The 21,142-nt window shown below is 33.9% G+C and overlaps 3 protein-coding genes across 5 annotated transcripts; 2 read left to right on the top strand and 1 right to left on the bottom strand.

The window, feature by feature from the left end:
• The first annotated feature begins 5,179 nt into the window (after positions 1 to 5,179).
• On the top strand, positions 5,180 to 10,214 carry LOC107959196 (protein SMAX1-LIKE 6). The gene is made up of 4 exons (XM_016895191.2): positions 5,180 to 5,666; positions 5,921 to 7,134; positions 7,723 to 7,969; positions 8,126 to 10,214. Exons 2-4 carry the CDS (start codon positions 5,942 to 5,944, stop codon positions 10,034 to 10,036), a joined length of 3,351 nt encoding a protein of 1,116 aa, XP_016750680.2. The 5' UTR covers positions 5,180 to 5,666; positions 5,921 to 5,941; the 3' UTR covers positions 10,037 to 10,214.
• A 3,719-nt stretch (positions 10,215 to 13,933) lies between these two features.
• On the top strand, positions 13,934 to 17,254 carry LOC107959202 (zinc finger CCCH domain-containing protein 66). 3 transcript variants are annotated; one of them, XM_016895197.2, is made up of 2 exons: positions 13,934 to 14,240; positions 14,681 to 17,254. In XM_016895197.2, the coding sequence occupies exon 2, from the start codon at positions 14,699 to 14,701 to the stop codon at positions 16,808 to 16,810; it is 2,112 nt and encodes a 703-aa protein (XP_016750686.2). In that variant the 5' UTR covers positions 13,934 to 14,240; positions 14,681 to 14,698; the 3' UTR covers positions 16,811 to 17,254. The 3 variants fall into 3 exon arrangements, with proteins under 3 accessions (XP_016750686.2, XP_016750687.2, XP_040969120.1); XM_016895198.2 differs by having other exon boundaries at positions 13,936 to 14,240; positions 14,707 to 17,254; XM_041113186.1 differs by lacking the exon at positions 13,934 to 14,240 and adding an exon at positions 14,255 to 14,432 and having other exon boundaries at positions 14,707 to 17,254.
• Positions 17,255 to 19,025: 1,771 nt separating this feature from the next.
• LOC107959203 (uncharacterized) lies at positions 19,026 to 20,718 on the bottom strand. Its single transcript, XM_016895199.2, has 2 exons — positions 19,543 to 20,718; positions 19,026 to 19,460 (listed from the first exon to the last, which is right to left on the bottom strand). Exons 1-2 carry the CDS (start codon positions 20,480 to 20,482, stop codon positions 19,108 to 19,110), a joined length of 1,293 nt encoding a protein of 430 aa, XP_016750688.2. The 5' UTR covers positions 20,483 to 20,718; the 3' UTR covers positions 19,026 to 19,107.
• Between the last annotated feature and the right edge of the window lie 424 nt (positions 20,719 to 21,142).

Genomic DNA, 21,142 nt, shown 5'->3' with positions numbered 1-21,142 from the left:
TTGGAACACAATATTGGGAACCAAACAAAAGGAAGCACATCAAAAGGCCATTTTCGATCTTCTCTTTGGAGTTATCCTCCAAAGAGCAGCGGTTACGTACGTTCAGACTTCATGAGCTCGTTCCACGAGTAACAACTTTGTTGGTTTTTAAAAATAAAGAAAAGGAATAAATGACTATGCCTTGCCTACCTATCACGCACGTGACAATATGGACCTTTCACCTATAAATGAAGGGGGGACCCAAGGCTTTGTAGTCTACTTTGGGTCCCATCTAAAAAATTGACTCCTTAGCAGGAAGTGGCTTCCCACTTTTAACTCAACACTTCCATTAAAATCAATTCGTTTTTTTTAATTAACGCTCTTTAATATTTATTATATTTTAATCATGGAATTATGAGAGATGTAAAAAGTTTTTGTATCTTTACTAGTGATTTTCATCTTCATTCTAGGTGTGAAACAATTTTAAAATTTATAATTAATATTTATTCTTTTAATTAAAATACAAAGATTTAATCACTAAGCTTGTTTTAGTGAATACTTTGAAAAAATATATTTATTACATTTTTATTGAATTTAAAGTAAAATCGAGTTGGATTCATAAAAAGACATAATTTTCAATTTATATGAAAAAAATAATTTGTAATATATAATTTAAATTTTATGTAGAAAATAATTTTTTATCATTGGATCTAATAAATATTGATTTTCATATCAAAATATTGTTTGGTATGAAGGGTTTTGACAAATTGAAGTTAAGAGCGATAATGATATATTGATTAATGTGGTTAGCATTGGGTATGTGGTTGAAAGTAATCTTTCGAAAGTTTAACTTATACATACAGTGATTATGATTTTGAAGGAATGACAAATCAGATTTTGACACGTGCCGATGGAGCAAAACAAGGTTGCGAACTGCATAGCGAAGATGTTGACTAGAGCTTTAAATGTGAAGTGTTATTTTGGGGAGCCACCTAAGTGTGTTCAAGCTTTACTGGAGAATGATATTCAACAGCCTGAAATAATGACAGACTCTCCGCAGAGTCGTGTAATTAGAAGTTTACTTCTATTTGCTTTTATAAAATATTGTGAAGACATTTTGAAATTTAGAAAAATTAAATTGAATCATATTTCTAAAAAAATAATACGTCAATAAATAAATTTTATAATTACCTTAAATAATATTTAATGGCCCCATAAAAGAAATTTGCAAAATCACCGTAAAACGTATTTATCTCCTATGCTTTGTCAAAACAATCCAACAATTACTATATTTATTTATTACATCTAATATTTAATATTTATGATTTTAAACTTTTTCTCAAACCTAACTCAGTTAATTCATACCATTCCATAATTGAAAGGCTCTCACACTTATCCCTCCCTTTACTATTTTTAAAAAAAATTATATTCTATAAGAAACAACATGTGTAAATATGGAAAGTTAGAGTTTTAATGGAGTTAGTTAAGTTACATGTGTCACCAACGAATAAGTGTTACACTATCTTATAATTTAACTACGAAATATATCTAAACATCAAACCATAGATCTGATTTACATGGATTAATTATTACTAAAGTTGGTAAGTTTATTTAAATATTCAAATAAAAGCAAATTTATTTAAAGCCATAGATTGCAATTTGTATGCTTCCTTCGCCAAAAAATAGTTTGCAATTTGCCCACTTTTTTATTCAAAAAATCTTTCTCTATGTAATGTAAAATTGAGTCCTAATTTTATGCTAATAACATATATCATAATAATATTTGTCTGGTTTTTATGGAAATTAAGTACTTAATTTCATCAAAAATAAATAATCAGTTATCTTAATTAATTAATTCCAATAGTCAGATTTCGTTCCATTGCTGAATTTATATGGAGTCTATAAATGCCACCCTATAGAAGCAAAACATAAAATTCAGAAAATAAAACTAAAAAGAAATGTGCGTGGTAAAGCTTATTTATTTATTTATTCTGTTTGTTATATTTCCTTCTGGTCACAAATCACAATGCTTGTCCTTTTTATAATTATTTTTTGTATTTTATTTAATTTTTTTAAATTATGATAACGGAACACGTTTATTATATGTAGATTTCTGCTATTTGAAAAAAATAGTTTTTCAGGAAGACTTAGAAAAAAATTAGGGTAAATCTCAAAATTATATATAAATTTTAATTTAATGTATAATTATATATATAAAATTTATTTTGGTGTAATTATATAGTTATATATACAGTGAAACTCTAATTATGATTAAAATGTATATTTGAAATTTTAAATTTGATTTAATCATACACATTTAAAGAAAAATATATCAATTTATTTTTATATTAGATAATTTTAATTATTTATGTATGCAATATATAAATACAAAATAATATTATACCAATAATTGTATTAATAATTTACAAGAATTGAATCAAAATCAAAATTCATATATACAATTACACATTAAACCATAATTCATATATAGTTTTGGGATTTATCCCAATAAATTATTATCAGAATCTTTAGATCTATTTAATGCACAAGTATATTATGGTAATTATTTCTTATATTAGGATTGTGTTATTATATTGTTGTAATTTTAAACTTAATTTTTATAATTACAGTTTTGTTAAAGGTGAACCTTCGTCAAAAAGAAGGATAGCGAGCTAAAATAAATTATCTAAAGGTCAAAAACATTAATAATCCCTTCCAAATAATTTGTTCCAAGAGTACGTGGAATGATTTTTTTTTCTAAACATTTTACTAATAATTAAATTTAATAATTTATTACGTAGATGTTATTTAAAATATATTACAAATTTATTTAATACAATTTTATTGTATTTTAAATATTATTTTGCATTTTTATTTTCAGATGTAATATTGTACTAATCATATTTCATTAAATTAGTATTATTGAATATTTTGTCCTAAAATATCTATTACATTCATATATAACGTTTATCAACGTAAAAGTTAGTGTACCATTTTTTTTTTCCATTTGCTTTTTGTTACTTGTATAAAAATTTAAATTTATATAGAAAGAAAATCCTTCTAATATCAACTATTAATTTTTAAAATAAAAAATATATTATTGTATTTCTTTAATTATATCATTAAAGGTTATTTAAATAAATAAAAAAATTATTTAATTCATGCATGGTAAGAGATAAAATATTAGTGAGTGTATATTTCTCAAATATAAAAAAATAAATCTTGAAATATAAATAGTAAAACATGAGAAATTAAAGTGTTAAATATTTCAATCCGAATCTATATATGGATTCTTAATCTAATTTTTTTAATAGTTGATGAATTAAATATAAATATATTTCAATTTTTTTTGGTAATATTTAAATTATAATCATATTTCATAACTTTTTGGTTGTGGTGTATAATGCATAGTTTTTTCATCTTTTCTTTCTATTAGAAGTTAAAATTCCCCACTTTGGGTTTGGGATTGATAAGGAAGGCAAAGTGGGTTTTTTTACGCCACAAGTTTGGCTCTTGATTTAACATGAATAGGGAATAAATTTTTATTAAATATTTGAAAGTTGCCTATTGAAAATATATTTTATCAACCCACTAATTTTGATTGTAAAAAATGAAAATTTTTATCAACTGTATATTTTATTTTAAATTGATTTAATCCTTTGGTATGAAAATGTCATTTATAGCAATAAAAAATAAATATTTACATATCAAAATTATCGTGGAAGAAAAAAAATGGAGAGCTGTAAACAAAAATATATGATCATAAAACATATATTAAAACAATTTCAAAGCTAAAGAAGGTGGTGTTGGTCTAAAAAATTTAAATTTATAATAATAAAATTTAGGTCCCTTTCACACACACAAACGAAAAACAACCTAGATTTCCAACTGTGTGGATATGAGAACATAGAGATATTGCATGAGTGGCCAGGAATGGCTCACCTTGTGCACCACCTTTCAAACCAAAATATCTAAAGTATGTATGACTTCCATTTTTTTAACACATAGAGATAAAATTTATATAAATATGACTTAAAAGGAAGAAAACCCTATTTTTATTTTATATATTTATATAAGTGGGTAAATTTACAAAATGTGATATAAAAGTAAAAAGAAGAAGAAGAAGTGTAATTGATAGGGTAGAGGTAAGATGAATTGCAAAATAAGGAAAGGTGTCAATCTAGGGAAAAAGTAATGCCAAAGCATAATAAATGATGGACCTTTTCTTTTTTATGACTGCGACGCTACCAGCGTTACACATGTGGTGGACATTACGGAATTCAATTGGATCATTCATCTTCTTTTCTTTTTAATCTAAATTTTCTTTTTATTAATATATTCCACTAATTTTGTTTTGCTTTTATCTATCTCTAGGAAAACGTTAACGTTGACCCTCAAAAAGTATTTTTTAAAACTTCAATAAAAATAAAATATATTTAATTAACAACTACAAGTACTAATTAATTGGACCTTCCAAGCTTTGTGTACCTATCATTAGTATATACAAATCTATACATCACCTTTTGTTTTGTTAGCTCTCTATTTATTTTTATATATATATTATTTTTTTGTTTCCATCTTCCCCTAAAGAAAAGCTCGTTTTAAGGCTCAAAGCTATCTCGAAAGTGACTCCACTGCTCCTTTCCTTGTCCCATTTGCTTCGGTGGACATGGCATCTCCTTTCTTCAAACTAAACCCAATTTATATAGTTAATTACTTATAAAACGAGTACAGATTTTTATTTTTTAAAAATATACCAAAAAAAGAATATTGTGATCCAAATTGGAGAAAGATTATTTATAAGAATAATTAATATATTTATACACTTTTCCTGTAAACAAAACAAGAAAGGAAATGAAGAAAAAAACCGAAAAAAATAATAGTAATACTAGTAATAGAAAACTAGTGCTGAGAATATCTTACTTTTGAGAGATGGAGAATCTATGCTCACCATTTGTTTGTTCCTTTTCCCCTGACATGACCCCACTCACACACCAAGCCACCAAATGCGCTTTGTTTTCTCTCCCCCTCTCATACCTCCAAGTTCCACGCTTCCCCCATAAATAATTTCAAAAAGTTTTTGAAGTAAACACTCCCTGCACAAAAAATATTGGGTTAATTACGAATCAGACTTATGGACCCACAATCATTATTGGTTGCTGTTATGTTATGTAAAATAAATATGTTCATTAGATGTGGAGTTCAAAACTTTCAAAGTTGTTAAAAATGAAATGAAAAAAAAAATATAAATTCATTTATACCCTTTGCAGCCCTTTGTGTCTTCTTCGCTTTTGTCTCCTTAACTCACCCTTCCTTTCCCCTTTCCCTTGTTTTCTCCTTTTTCCTTCAATCTTCTGCTTAAACCCCGGAATCGTTCCTTTTCTTATCAATTTTGCTATCACCGTCGCTGTTTCTAGTCCCTTTTGTTCTTTTTCTCTCTTTTACTTTTTCCTCTGCCTCTCAATAAAACTACTCTTGAATTAAAACCTGAACCCTCCACCCTCTCTGTACTATTTACTTACTTTGATTCCGAGAAACTTCTCTTGGGTTTTTGTTAGTTTGTTTTTCGTAAGGAATCCCTTTCTGATATTATCAGGATATTTTGTGTTTCTACCACTTACCCATGTCTCGTTTCTTTTTTGAGTTTTAGCTGGGCATGTAAGGACCCTTTGATCCTATCAATAAAGGTATCATTTTTTTAAAAGCTTTTGAATCTCGTCTTCTTTATTCTTTATGTAGCAAATTAACATCTGGGTTTCTGTTGTTTTGTTGTTTAAGAGTGTTTTAGTTCTTTTTCTTTAATTTGATCTTAGCAAAGCAGCCATTTGTAGTTTCTTGTCTAGCTTTTTTTCACGTGTAAATTTAATGGGTTTTTTTAGTCTTAGCATTCAATAAGGGGTCTAGGTTAGGATTTTTTAATTAATATTGTTTTTGTGTGTAGTTCCTTTTGTGCTGGCCGGCGATGCCGACGTCGGTAACCGCAGCTCGGCAATTCTTAACTGAAGAAGCGGCACGTGCTTTAGACGAAGCTGTGGCCGTAGCGCGTCGAAGGAGCCATGCACAAACGACATCACTCCACGCGGTGTCGGCGCTGCTTTCCTTACCGTCGTCCACTCTCCGAGATGCATGTGCACGTGCACGTAGCAGCGCGTACCCGTCCCGGCTTCAATTCCGCGCGCTGGAGCTTTGCGTCGGGGTTTCACTAGACCGCTTACCTTCGTCGAAGTCCGTCGAGGACCCTCCGATCTCTAACTCACTGATGGCGGCAATTAAACGGTCACAAGCCAGTCAACGGCGTCATCCAGAAAGTTACCATTTACAACAGTTACACAGTAGCAATAATAACACTAACGCCACCGGTTGCTCCCAAACGCCGTCAGTTTTGAAGGTTGAGCTTAAATACTTAATTTTATCGATTCTGGATGATCCGATTGTTAGTCGGGTTTTCGGGGAAGCTGGGTTTCGGAGCTGTGACATAAAGTTAGCTTTAGTTCGCCCGCCGGTAACTCAAGTTTCTTCTCGGTTTTCCCTTGCCCATTGCCCGCCTATATTTTTGTGCAACTTAGCGGATTCAATTTCTGGTAGGGTCGGGTATAATTTGCTGTTTCCGGGTCAAGAAGATGGGATTGATGAGAATTGTAAGAGAATTAGCGAAGTCATGGGTCAAAAGAGCGGAAAAAATCCGTTGCTTGTCGGAGTTTGTGCCATGGAAGCTTTGAGGGTTTTTACAGAGAGTTTAACAAAGGGGAAAGCTGGTATCTTGGATGGGGATTTGGCTGGGCTGATTCCAATATCGATTGAAAAGGAGATAAATGAGGGAAATGAGGAGAATTCGGGGTTAAAGTTGAAGGAAATGGAAGCAATTTTGGAGAAGTGCAATGGGTCTGGAGGAGGGGTGGTTTTACAAGTTGGAGATTTAAAAGGATTGATTTTGGATGGGGTCTCAAGTGATGTGGCTACTTCTTTGGTTCTCAAGTTAACTGGCTTAATGGAAGTTTATAGAAGGAAACTATGGTTGATTGGGGCTGTAGACAGTGTTGAAATATATAGGAAGTTTTCTGATAAGTTTCCCAATATAGAAAAAGATTGGGATTTGCAATTGTTACCCATTACTTCTTCCAAGAGTTCTTTTGATGGGGCTTACCCCAAATCCAGGTGGGTAATTTTACTTTCGATTACAATGCTTCCAATTTCTTTCACATGGATTGGATTTGAAACCATGTTTTTGTTATTAAAATAACGTTGTTCTTTCAGCTGCTTTTATCCGCCTGATGTTGTTGTCATACAAAACATTCAATAAAATAATCGTAATGTACTACTACCTGTTTTTTTAAAAAAAAAGGTTTCATGTCTCATGGGTTTGTCCTTTACAGTACTAAAAAAATAGTACTAGGCACTTTATGAGATAAAAAGGCTATCAAAAATCAATATTTGGAGCTATATCTGATTCAGGGTATCTGGTTTGATGATTTAATGGCCTTTTAATGTGGAGTTGCAGATGTCAGTCGAAGAAATGGAGAGACAATATTTCAATATAATATCATAATTTTGTATTTAAGTTGTTAAGTCTCTAGGTTTTGGAGCAAAAAAGCGGGCATAGTTTTTAAGTGCGAGTGCTTTGAATGAAATTCACATTTATTGAGAATATATATATATGATGTGTAAATACTGCCTGTGCACTTTAGCTTCTAACAGTTTTTAACACATTGGATCTCAAGTTCCATGCTCATGATATTCTTACAGCTTGATGAGGTCGTTTGTTCCATTTGGTGGCTTATTTCCTACACCTTCAGATTTGAGGAGTCCTTTAAGCGGCAGAAACCAGTCTAGTCCTCGATGTAACCTTTGCAACGAGAAGTATGAACAAGAACTTGATGCCTTTCTGAAGGTAGGATCAACAGTTTCAGTTGCAGATCAATATTCGGAGAACTTGCCTTCTTGGTTACGAACGGCAGCAGTTGACACAAGCAAAGGAGAGGATGCGGCAAAGGTGAGTTAGCACTTCAGATTTTCAAATCTTTGATTCCGTGTTAGATATACAATCAGATAGATATCTTTTATCCGTTCTTGGCATTAGTCATATGCACTATTTCATCGATGAAATTATAATTGTTTTTTTAAGAATGTGCTTCATCATTCAGTGCAGGCTAATGCTGGTGAAACCATGTTGAGTGCTAAAGTTTTGGGGTTGCAGAAAAAATGGAATGATATTTGCCAACGTCTCCACTGCGCTCCAACATTCCCCAAGTTAGATGTTCACCCCCCTGCGTCTCAAGTTGCAATAGTCGAGGGCCCTCAGTTTCCCACAGATAAGAAGCAAAGAAGTGGCGGAGACCTGTCTATCAATGAAAGTCTTTTCCCCAATCGAAGTCCCAGCAGACAAATTCAAATGCAACAGATCTTTCTACCTAACCATACTACATCGATATCATGTACTTCTGATGCTAAGAATATGAAGTTCCAGTCCAGGTTACATGCAGATGTTTCAAGCCTAGCTCAGCGGACTGAAAAAGATGTGCCCTGGCTTACCCATCATCCTCATCAACGTCTGAGCTCCTGTTGTGGACCCTCACCATCTTCATTTGTTCCCCCCGTCACAACGGATTTAAAGTTGGGAACAATTTATGCATCAATCAGTCAGGAATCAAACACCACAAAATCGCCAAATCATAAAGAACATCTTCAGCGCTTCTCAGGTTCCGTATCCGCAGAATTTGATGCAAATAGTGAGAATACGTCATATCAGTTTGCCCAATCTTCGTCATGCTCTGGTCTTACATCAGGAGAGCAGTTTGATCTAGGAGATTACAAGTCCATTAGGAAAGTTCTTGCTGAAAAAGTTGGCTGGCAAGATGAAGCTGTAAATTCTGTCAGCCAAGCTGTATCCCAATTAAGGCATAGGTACCGAAGCTCCCATGGCGTGAACTGTAAAGGGGATATGTGGCTTACTTTCCTTGGACCTGACAGAGTTGGGAAAAGAAGAATTGCTTCAGCACTTGCGGAGGTACTATTTGGCAGCCAGGAATACTTCATATCTGTGGATTTGAGCTCACAAGACAAAGTTAGCCACTCAGACTCAATCTTTGAATGTGAAGAGTTAAATGGTTATGATGTGAAGTTTAGAGGGAAAACGGTTTCCGACTTCATTGCTGAGGAGCTAAGAAAGAAACCCCATTCCGTGGTCTTCCTTGAAAATGTTGATAAGGCTGATTTTTGTGTCCAGCATAGTTTGGACCTGGCTATCAGAACAGGTAAATTTCCGGATTCGCATGGGAGAGAAATAAGCATCAACAATATGGTTCTTATAACAACGTCAGCCATAACAAAAGGTAATATGCATATTCTCCCCGAGAAGGAACACATGAAATTCCCCGAGAAAAGAGTACTCGGAGCCAAAAATTGGCAAATGCAGATCTTAGTTGCTCCTGTTACTGATGATGCAAGCAGAAGCAACGACACAGGTATCAGAGTAACGACCATAAAAGAAGCTTTTAGTCCTACATCTGCTAATAAAAGAAAGCTAATCAACACTTCCGAGTCATCTGAGCTAGAAAAAACAGACACACAAGAACGAGAACCCAAAGTGTCTAGATCTTGTTTGGATTTAAATTTTCCAGTGGAGGAGACCGATGAGGCAGACATTGATTTGGGGCTGTCAAAAAGCGAGTCCTTGTCTGAGAACTCAGAAGTTTGGTTGGAAGAATTCTTTAGCGAAGTATATAAAAAGATACATTTCAAGTCATTCGATTTCGATGGACTTGCTAATAAAATTGTAAAGGAAATCAGCTCACAATTTCAAAGGACAGTTGGAAGTGAAGTTCTGTTAGAGATTAATGAAGAAGTGATGGTACAAATACTTGCTGCTGTCTGGTTTTCGGACAAAAAGGGAGCTCTAGAAGATTGGGTTGCAAATGTGCTGGGAAGAAGCTTTGCTGAGGCTGAGCAAAAATTCAACCTCAATCCCCAATCAGTTGTGAAACTAGTTGCACGTGAAGGTAGTGTGGTGAAGGAACAAGCTCCCGGAATATGTCTTCCTGCAAAAATTAGTCTGAGCTGATTGTTTTCTTCCTTTTTTGAGGATGTAATTAAATGCATATCGTAGCTTTTAAGTTATGGAAAAGTCTTGTTTGTGAGGCATTCTTTTGGGGTATTATTTTTGTGTTGTATAAAACGCAGCCAAAGAATGTATAACGTTTCTTCTGGTCCAAAGACTGCCTGCAAATTACCTGGATTTATTCATAATCTCACCTTCCCTTTAAGTTGAAGCTCGCATGCAAGGGCTTAAAAATGCTACTCTGATTCTTTGCATTATCTCATTGGACAAGGAGAACCACCCCTGTAAATTGCAGGGGTCGTTGGTATAACAGCATTGTTAGTTTGAGTACAATGAGGTTGGGCTAGTATGTGCTGTTTCAGCCCAATGGTTCTAATTTCAGGCTTGCTTGTTCTTAAACTATTGGGTTTGAGTCAAGGGCCTAATTAATTAGGGTCAGTTTAATATTATTTTTAAAAAATAATTTTGGGGTAAAAAACACTCAAGAAGTTTTGAAGAGAAGCTAAAATTCTCTGCTGTCAAAAATACTTTTGGACTAATTTTTAGGGTTTGAGAAGTATTTCTTTTCAAAAACATCTAATTTATTAATTTTTTTTCTCAAAAATATTTTTTATCAAAAAAATACTTATTAAAAATAATACTGATTTAATTTTAGTCATAAAAACCAAAGTTGCTATAAGGATACTATCTGCCCAACTACTAGGCCCAGTGTTTGGGAAATTCATAGGTCATTTCATTGAAAGTAAAGGCCCTATACGCTAACACTGCGCCACTGCATAAGCCCCCCCCCCCCCAAGGTTTTTAGTTCACAAACCGTTTGCAAATGACAAAATGAATCCTACTCTACCTTCCCTTACGTCGTAGTTTATTCTTATTATGTACCCTTTCTATTCATAAATTACCACTGCTGCATTTTCTCCCTATTTAAATCAGCCAAGTTTCCTTCCTAGGCCAATTGGTTTTGTTTTAAACCGGCAATGAACAAAATTCATGTTACTTCTTTTAGGTTCCTGTCGTTTCTGCTTTAGTCGGGTCAATAAACTCTGTAATTTCACACATAATCCTTTTATTTATATATATTAAAAAGGTAAAAATATACTAATGTATTATAAAAAATTAAATATTTTATATTTAAATGTTTACTTACTTTTAAAAATATTGAAAATATTAAATATAAATAATAAAAATAAATTTAAAATAAAGCAAGGTAAGGTAAGAATGTATGAATCTAACATCCATATAAATAGTTATGATTTTTAATATTATATATTCATAGTAGAGCGAGTCAAGTAATGGATTAGAACGTGTCAACTATCGAGTAATGATGGATATAATAACATCTAACTTTGTCCGCTTCATTCTCATCCCTACACTCAATTTACCATTTAAATGAATACCTTATAATATTAAAAAGGTTAAAATGTATCTATAAATCTTGTAAATTTGGAATTTGATTTTAGTACTTTTTACTTTTAGAAGTTTATTCCCACTACTTTTTAAATTTTAAAATTTATGTCAAATTGTTAACATTATCAAAATTATTTTATTGAATTTAAATTCATTAGGATGTCATTTTCTTAATTACATTGCAATCAAGTAAATTTTTTTAAATTATCACACCAACTAATTTAAAAAAAAATAATAGTTATAATAATTAGATATAAATTTAAGTAGAAAAAATAAAAATAAAAATTTATAAAAAATACATGCACCTATGACTGATTTTAACTTAATAAAAAAATCAACATCCTTGTTTTCCATAATTCCACAATGCTTTCAGAGAAAAAAATTAAAAAAAGAAGGCAGGCACAGGGAATGGGCGGTGGTCCAGTCCATTTAAAGATTACCTTGTGGAGCAAGAAAACTCCTTTGTAATATAATTCCAATTTTTGTAGGCCAACTCTGACTTCTACTTTCCCTTTGATGCTGCAAACTGGAAAATTGGCAACTCCTTTTATAACTATCTTACTATTATTATTCAATCCTTATTTTAGAAATTACGTATATGAAATTCATCTCTATAATGGTTATTAATTTTTACAGAACCAATTTACATTACTTCTCAATAACATTTTTGAGTAAAAAAATATTTTTAAAATAAGATACTTTTAAACTTTTTAAAAATACTTTTTTTTTAATCAAAAACATAAATACTGAAATAATACTAAATTCGCAATCGATTCCACTTAGCCCAACTTTTGTTGATTTATTTGCACAGAATTAAAATGTAATATATAATTTTATTTTATTTTAATATTTTCTTGGAATTAATATACTAGAATGTTGAATCATTTAAAGTCAATAACCTTTTATCTTTTGTGTTGATAATCAACTATATGAAAAGCAATTAATTATGTTTAAGAATGGGTGGTTAAATATATGATAGTGGGGTTTGATATTCTTTACTCTTGAAATGATAAAAGCCATTTCCCACTATATTAAATGGAACATCTATTCATCAAACCTTTGATAGAATTATTTGTACACATGCATTCTTGTTTCCATTTTGTGTTTTCCCTAACCCAAAATGAGACTGCCTCTACACCACCTACAAACTTGGATTCAACCATATAATCAATATTTTCTTTTTTGGTAACCAATAAATTTTAAAAAAATTAAAGCTAAGTAATTTTCAGTTATAAGAACAAATTCTTCTTCAAAAGAAGAGCTAAGAACATGGAAAATAATTATTTTTCCCAAGCAAGAATGAATGTAAAAATGAGAAAATAGAATGAATGGAGTTAAATTGGAATTCCAAACAGGGTGTAACACCGAGGAATCTATCTACTCATAGAGTAGATCTAATTACAAACATGAAAATGCAAGTGTTTTTCTTTATGAAATTTACTATGAGGAAAACTTGGCATTGGCTTCGCTTTCAAATTGTGGGTCCTTCATTTCAGCACGCCATGGACTTTTTCTTGGTGCCTTTAAGTATTCATTTCATACTTACTACTCAAATTTCTCCTTTTTAAAAAAAAAAAAATAGTGAAATCATAGCCCTTCCTTCCTTTCCTCCTGTTGATGTCTAAAGAGACACTTCCATTATTAAATTTTGAATTTTAAGATTTGATTGTAATATTTCATTGTTAATAAAATTTGAAATTTAAAACTGAAAATCATTTAAATTTATTCGGACCCCAATCGAAGATACTTATAGATGTTAGATTAGCAATTATGCCCCCAAGACATGATCCAAAATTTAACCTACAAATTAAAATTCTCATTTCATTTATTTAATGACCTTTTTCATATTTATATATGAATTGACCAAAGGGCTATAAAAATTCCCAACAAGATGACAGACAAACGCTTCTTCTAGAACATATCGAAACGCTGCGATTCGTCGATAGTACCAACGAGTTTTGTTTGTCTCCTTAAAACCATATCCAATCTTTATTCTTACACCCAACATCCTTCACAGACAAGTAAAATGCAGGCCGTACGCCTTCCGGCCATCATCTCCATTGGCCAGTCCATTATTCAAAGTCACAGCCGGCTAATTTTATCAGAAACCACAAACGAGTCGGCTTTAAAATAACCTTGCTGACGGTGCAGGTACGCCCACGTCATCCGCTTGGAGCCAAAAAGAGGCGGAAATCGTGACGAATCCGGATTCTCCAAAATCGAGTGTCCGTTTCCACATAAAGAAAATAAAATAATTTTTATTAACACGCGTCCGTTTGTCATTCGATGGAAGGTAGATATTAACACCTCTCTCCGTGGATCCCTCCCCACGTAAACCTTAACCCCCAAAACGTAAAGAAAAATGGAATTTGAGTTTAATTAGCAATTTCATGTGCATTTGCATTTGCATTTGAATTTTATGGGTCCCATTTATTTGAGAGGGAAAAAGAGGCTCATTCTTTTTTACTATTATTATTGTTATTATTATAAGAATAAAATGTATTAAACTATTTTTTTAAAAAAGGAAAAAAAATTCAAAATTTAAAAAATTTAATATCATAAGTTGGTTAAAGATTATAATATCTCATTTTTAATTAACTTTTTAAATATATGTATGTAGTTTAAGAATGAGATAAAATTAATCCTGTCTCTTTTCCATTTCTCGCTTTCTCTCTCTCTTTAAGCTCGGTTTGAACTTTCAAGTTTAAAACACACAAAGCTTGTTTTTTTTTTTTCCTTTTCTTTTTCTTAAAGAGACATTCCGGGTTTCTGTTCTTGTTCTCAAATTTGTGTTTCAAAGGTATGTTTTTTTTGGGGTTTCTTTTTGCTCCTTTTTTCCTTGTTCTGTTTTGTTGGTGAGAAAATATGTGAAAAGGAAAGAAACTTTGATGTGTTTTTATTGTTGGGGGTAGTTGATTTTTAATGTTAGTACCATGGTTGGAGATTAGGCTGGAGTGTTTTTGTATGCGCAGTTAATTTTTTTTTTGTTGAGGTTTCCGTAACTCTTTCTTTCTGTTTCTTATTTGGTCTTAATTTTATGTCTTGATTTTCTTAATTCTTGGATAAGTTTATTTGTTATGTAGTTAATGGTTGTGGTTTTAATGATCAGATCCTTATCTATAAAAATTGAAGGCTTAATGCAAAAATTTATTATGTCTTTCGTTATGTTCATAAACTGTGGGATTTCAGCCTTCTTTCTCTCTCTCTTTGTTCTCCTTTTAAGTCAATTTTATTTTGCAGAAAATAAGACAAATTTCCATGTGCAGTGGTCCGAAGAGGAAGCCAACTCAAACTTGTTTAACGATGGAGGGTGAGTCTCGTAAAGAAGATGAGGTTCCTCAAAAGTTCTCGGTTTTGCTGGAGTTGTCGGCTTCAAATGATTTGATTGGCTTTAAAATTGCTGTTGAAGAAGGGGGTCATGATATGGATGAGGCAGGCTTGTGGTATGGAAGGCGATTGGGTTCGAAGAAGATGGGGTTTGAAGAAAGGACACCCCTTTTGATTGCTTCCTTGTTCGGGAGCCAGGATGTGGTGAATTATATTGTTGAAAGGGGCCGTGTTGATGTTAACAGGGCTTGTGGTTCAGATGGGGCCACCGCTCTCCACTGTGCTGCTGCTGGTGGCTCTTTTTATTCGCCTGAAATTGTCAAAATCTTGCTTGATGCTTCTGCTGATATCGATTCTCTCGATGCTAATGGAAACCGGCCTGGCGATTTGATTGCTCCGGCTTGTAACTCGGCTTTTGGCTTGAGGAAGAAGAGGTTGGAGTCTTTGCTGAAAGGAAGTGACTGTGTTGGGGAGATAGAGGGCTTGCCTGCTCAGTTAGGAAATGAAATGGGAGGGCTAGAGGAACAAGAGGGTTCCATGCCCCGGGTTTCGAAAGATGGAACTGAGAAGAAAGAGTATCCCGTTGATCTTACTCTTCCGGATATTAAGAACGGGATATACGGCACTGATGAGTTTAGGATGTATACTTTCAAGGTCAAGCCTTGTTCAAGGGCTTACTCTCACGATTGGACTGAGTGCCCCTTTGTTCATCCTGGGGAAAATGCTAGGAGGCGTGATCCTAGGAAATATCATTATAGCTGTGTACCTTGCCCTGAATTTCGTAAGGGATCATGCAGGCAAGGTGATAACTGTGAGTATGCACATGGTATTTTTGAGTGCTGGCTTCATCCTGCCCAGTATCGAACCCGTTTATGCAAGGATGAGACTAATTGTACCAGGAGAGTTTGTTTCTTTGCTCACAAGCCTGAGGAGCTTCGTCCCTTGTATGCTTCAACCGGCTCAGCAGTGCCTTCCCCGAGATCTTATTCGGCTGCTGGTTCCCCCTTAGACATGGGTTCCATGAGCCCGCTTGCTCTTGGCTCCCCATCTGTTATGATACCTCCGACATCAACACCGCCCTTGACCCCTACTGGTGCTTCTTCTCCTATTGGTGGTTCGATGTGGCCAAATCAGTCTAACATCATACCTCCTACCTTGCAGCTTCCTGGTAGTAGGTTGAAAACTACACTTAGTGCTCGGGATATGGATTTAGACATGGAACTACTGGGGCTGGAATGTCGTCGCCGCCGCCAGCAGCAGCAACAGTTAATTGATGAGATATCTGGCCTTTCCTCCCCAACCAGCTGGAACAATTCTACAGCATTTTCTGCCGCTGGTGACCGAACTAGTGAACTAAATAGATTTGGAGGGGTGAAGCCAACTAACCTCGATGATATTTTTGGATCTCTTGATCCTAGTATTATGCCACAAATACAAGGACTCTCGCTTGATGCTGCAGCATCTCAGCTGCAATCTCCCACTGGAGTTCATACGCGCCAGAATATTAACCAGCAGCTCAGGGCTAGCTATCCGACCAACCTACCATCCTCTCCGGTGAGGGCATCTTCATCCTTTGGGATCGATCCATCTGGGCCGTCTGCGGCTGCAGTTTTAAGTTCAAGGTCATCTGCCTTTGCAAAGCGTAGCCAGAGCTTTATCGAGCGTACTGCTGTAAATCGTCATTCAGGGCTGTCTTCGCCAGCTTCTTCTGCAAGTGCAATGCCTTCCAACCTGTCAGACTGGGGTTCCCCTGATGGCAAACTAGACTGGGGCATACAGGGAGAAGAGCTAAACAAACTAAGAAAATCTGCTTCCTTCGGGTTCCGAAGCAGTGGCAGCAATTTGGGAAATGCGCCTCGTTCTATATCATCAACTACAGATGAGCCTGATGTGTCATGGGTCCAGTCTCTGGTGGTGGACCCTCCTTCTGCCGGGCAGTTAAGTTTTGAGGAGGAGCAGTGTCATCGTAACCCTGGGGGCGCGGAGCTGCTTCCTGCTTGGGTGGAGCAATTATACATGGACCAGAAACAGATGGTGGCCTGAAAGCACGAGGCTATCCCCACCATTATCTCCTAAGTTAACTTTTAACTAGTTTTTGTATTTTTGCCCATTTCTTTGAATTTTTATCAAATACTCAGCATCTGTAATTGGAATGAAATGGACCAGGAGAGAATACAAGGTGAGCAGAAGAAAAAGGTTTCTGCCAAACCTACTCTGAGGTTCTCAAGAATAATGTCTGTTATTCGTTTTTGTCACAATATTGGGTTTTCTTGGATAGGTCGGTCTAAAGCAGGAGAGGATAGTTAGGCCAATGTTCAACACTTCAATTAGTCAAGTTTCAGGGTTACATTCATTTCAATTTGCAAAGGGAAGCAAGCGCAGCACTGATTCTTTTAGTATATTTTCTTTTGGTGGGGGCTTGTTCATATTTTATGTATTAAAAACTACTGCATTATTTAATTTATATATCTATTTTTCTGTTAAAAACTTGCTTATCCTTTTACATCTGATGATATTGTTGAATCTCTTTGCAAATCAAACCCACCCACCATTCTATCTTCAGCTGCAAAGGAAATTGAGAGTTTGATTTCTTTACAACACAAAGCACATAAAATGAGAGATTGATTCGCCACTGTAATACTTCAATCTATCTTTACAATGTGATAGAGCTATCAACTTTTTGAAATCTGAAATCTTACTTTTTGGCATTTCAAAAGGTGAGAGGGGTTCATTGATTCCATGATTCAAAGTGGGTTCGTATTGTTTTGAGCACTAAGTTAAAAAGGTAGCCCAAAATGTGTTCGGCTTATTTTCCTCCCCGCCCCTCACTTAACTTTTTTCTTATTCTTGGTAGTGGAAAGGGCACTAGAAGCCTAGGGGAACGAGAAACACTTCTTTCAGACAAAAATAAAGATTTTTATGCATACATAAAGATAAGGGTCTGTTTGATTGAAGGAATAGATTTTCCGGAAAATCATTTCTAACTTTTTCAGCGTTTGATTGGCGGAAAACATTTTCCATTTGGAAAATGAACTCCAAAACAAGGGAAAATGGGTTACATTTTAGGGAAAATGTCTTACTCTTTCAATTTCCGTAAGACATTTTCCGTGCTCTCCTCTCTATCGCCTCCTTCATTCCTTCCTTCATTTCCGGTATAAAATTGCTTCTGTTTATCGATTTTCCAGTAACTTATTTTTTAATTATTCAATACTTATTTTTTTAACACAATTACAAATAATTTATTTGATATTAATTTTTTTCAATTTATAACGATTAATATTGTAGCTTAATAATTGAGTATTATTATAAATAAATCATTGCAATATATGTAAAAATAATTTAAAATATAAAAATTTATTAATATATATCAATATATGTAAAAACAATTTTTTTGAAAAATATTTCTAGAAAATCTGCCAAACAGCCGAAAATATTTTACACAGATTCAATCAAACAGCAGAAAATATTTTCCAGTAAATCATTTTACAGAAAAGTAAAATATTTTCCTGAAATCATTTTACGAAAAATATTTTACTGGCAATCAAACAGACCCTAAATAAAGGTTTTATTTTTAAAATTTTAATTGCCTTTTAATTTTAAATTTTATCTTCACTTGTTAAATTTGGTAAATTGTTTTTTTTGTTAAATTTAATAGTGTTACATTTTATTTTGAAAAAAAAAAAACACTCCACATTCATGTAACAAATAAAAAGAATATTTAAATTTTGCATGAATCAATTAAGTTAAGCGGAAAGAAACAGAAGTTTTGCTCTCTCTCTGAAAATAGGAGAATGTTTTAGTCAAATGTTGATCCAAGGTTACTTGCAGATGCAGAAACCGAATGATAAAAAAAACTGTTGTTAGTAAAAGGAATACTAAAAAAATTGTTAATCCAGATTCCAGGGCAGGCCATCCCATGACTTCGGCAGCCGGCATTGCATGCAATCTGATTATTTTATTAATCTCCAGGGTTATTTGTAATTTAATAAAGCACCAAAACATTGGTCCAAGGTTGCCGGTTAGAAAAGTATTCTTCCAACCCTCAAACTCATGTTCAAGGATGTAGACCAACTTCTTATATGGTAATTTAATACTAGTATTAATTGTTATGCTGAAATTGGATAATTTCAGGATATATATATATATATATTGCTGTCAGCCACATCTTTCATGTCAAATAATTTTAAAATCATATTTAGTTGAGAAAGTGAGGCAAGATTTGACAGAAAATTTTGAAAGAAGATAGTAGAGGGCTGTATATCTTTGACTATAGGATTTTGCAATTGGAAATAATTTACAATGCCTGGCTTCACTACTATACTTTTACAAGTTCAAATTCTTCATGGGATAATTCCATGAAGTTGAATTACAAGCTCATCTAACAATTGGTCCAAAATTTTTGATCCAAAATCTGTAGTAATATCTTCAAGTTGTTCATTGTTAGAGCATAACCAACTTGCTTTACCTACCTCAGCTTCAATCACCCTGCAAATTGAATCCCAACCTTCCAAGTTTTTCTCACCGTGGCAATCTTTTTTCCTCCATTCAAAGTTTTTTACTTGAGTGCTGTTTTCCCTTGGATCATCTTCCGTCAAATTACCATCATTACAAGGAGTTTTGCATCCATAATTTTCCAGGTCTGGAGATAATTTCCTTCTTGGGTTTGACCCTTCTGCTACTTTTGAATCTTCCTCTGTTACAAATAATTTCAAAGTCCGGTTTAAAAAAGATTGAACGTAAATATAAACGTATACACGGAATAGAGAAGCACCAACCTGATGTAGGAACATCATGGTCAATGATGAATTGATCAAAAACAAGAACAGAAACAGGGCTCGAATCTTCTGAGCTGCATTCAGGCTCTACATTTTGAGCCCCGGGATGTTGTAATTTCTTCTTTTTCTTCCTCGGTTTTGCTGCATCAGGAACTGATCCTTTCTTCTCCAAACATTTAGAGCTCTCCAGACCCTTTTTGGCAACACTTGGTTTCTCCAAGCACAAATCATTAACTTCCCTGCATTTGGCTATTTCCTGATTAGGCTTCTCAACAATTCTCCTGTTCAGCTTCTCTTCATCCAACACATTCAAAACCCTTTTGCTAGCTTGCTCGTCCTTGTCCTTGTTCTTTTTCCCAGCAACTTTCTCCACCATATTTTCCTTGGCTTCTTTTCTTTGCTTCAATTCTCCACCGCATCCTTTACATTTCCTTTGTTTGGATCTCAGCTCTTTCCTTTCGCTTCCCTTCTCAAAGCTGAGCACGAAAAATTCTTCATTTTCTAGCTCAAAGTAAGTAGGCATGTCTCGGAAAGACAGTGTAGAGTTGACTCGTTTATGCTTTCCATGGATGGAAACAGTATCTTGCTTATAATCAGCTGAATTCATGGACCGGCTTCTTGCAATTGAATTGGGAGGGAATTGAGTGTTAAGCAACGTGGTTTCAGGCAAGGAATCCAACCCCATCAGCCTAGCAACAATCCCAGGAGTGACCTTGGAAGCATCACTGAACTGTTGTGGTTTGTTACAACTGGCTACTGAATTAGACTCAGTAATGTGATCGGAAGGGTGTGTTGGGAGAGTCCTGGAACAAAGAATTCGACGTAAGATCCCTGAAAGGCAACCAGCAGTTGCACTTTTTGGAGAACAAATTTTGGGATCAAAAGAGACAGCCGAAGAAGTAGAAGAAGAAACGGAAGGAGAAGAAGATAACAACTTCATGTTGTTAAAAAAAAGAAAAGAAGGTAAAGTAAACAAACTAGGGAAACGGAAGATGAAGAGAGAATGAATTTGGGTTTTTGTTGGAGTAACCTTTAACTTACTTTAGCTTTCCAACTCTAACAAAAAGGAACTAAAAGCAAAGGGGCCCCTAAAAGCCAAAAGCAGAAATTTTGAATGTTAGTGGTGATAATGAAAGAGAAGTTGGAAGGCGGGATTTGCGTTTGAAAGTAGGGGCAATTGGGCAAAGCTGAGCTGATCAACAATATATCAGGGATAGCATGCCTAGTTATGACAAGTCTATTTTCCTTCCAGCAATTTACTTGTCTTTTGCATCAATGGGTTTAAACATGAAGTAACCTTTGTGTTAGAATTGTGTGACCCAAATTTTAAGAGATTGCTTGCAAGTCAAGTTAAATAAAAATATATTTTCTTTCTAGAAGATTTAGTATTTATTAGTATAATATATTTAACATTTATTAGTATAGTTTATTTGACTTACTAATTTAGCTTATAAATAGGCTCCTTTACAATCTTAGAATAAAGAGACACCCATTAGATTAGAACTCATAACACATTCAGAGAATTTTGTGTTTACGTTTTTTGGGTTCTTTGTTTTTTGGGTTTTCGGGGTTTAGTTTTTATCTCCATCTTTTGTACTCT

The sequence above is a fragment of the Gossypium hirsutum genome, chromosome A05 (assembly GCF_007990345.1).
Source record: "Gossypium hirsutum isolate 1008001.06 chromosome A05, Gossypium_hirsutum_v2.1, whole genome shotgun sequence".
NCBI lineage: Eukaryota > Viridiplantae > Streptophyta > Magnoliopsida > Malvales > Malvaceae > Gossypium > Gossypium hirsutum.
This window is presented reverse-complemented; position numbering and strand designations above follow the sequence as displayed.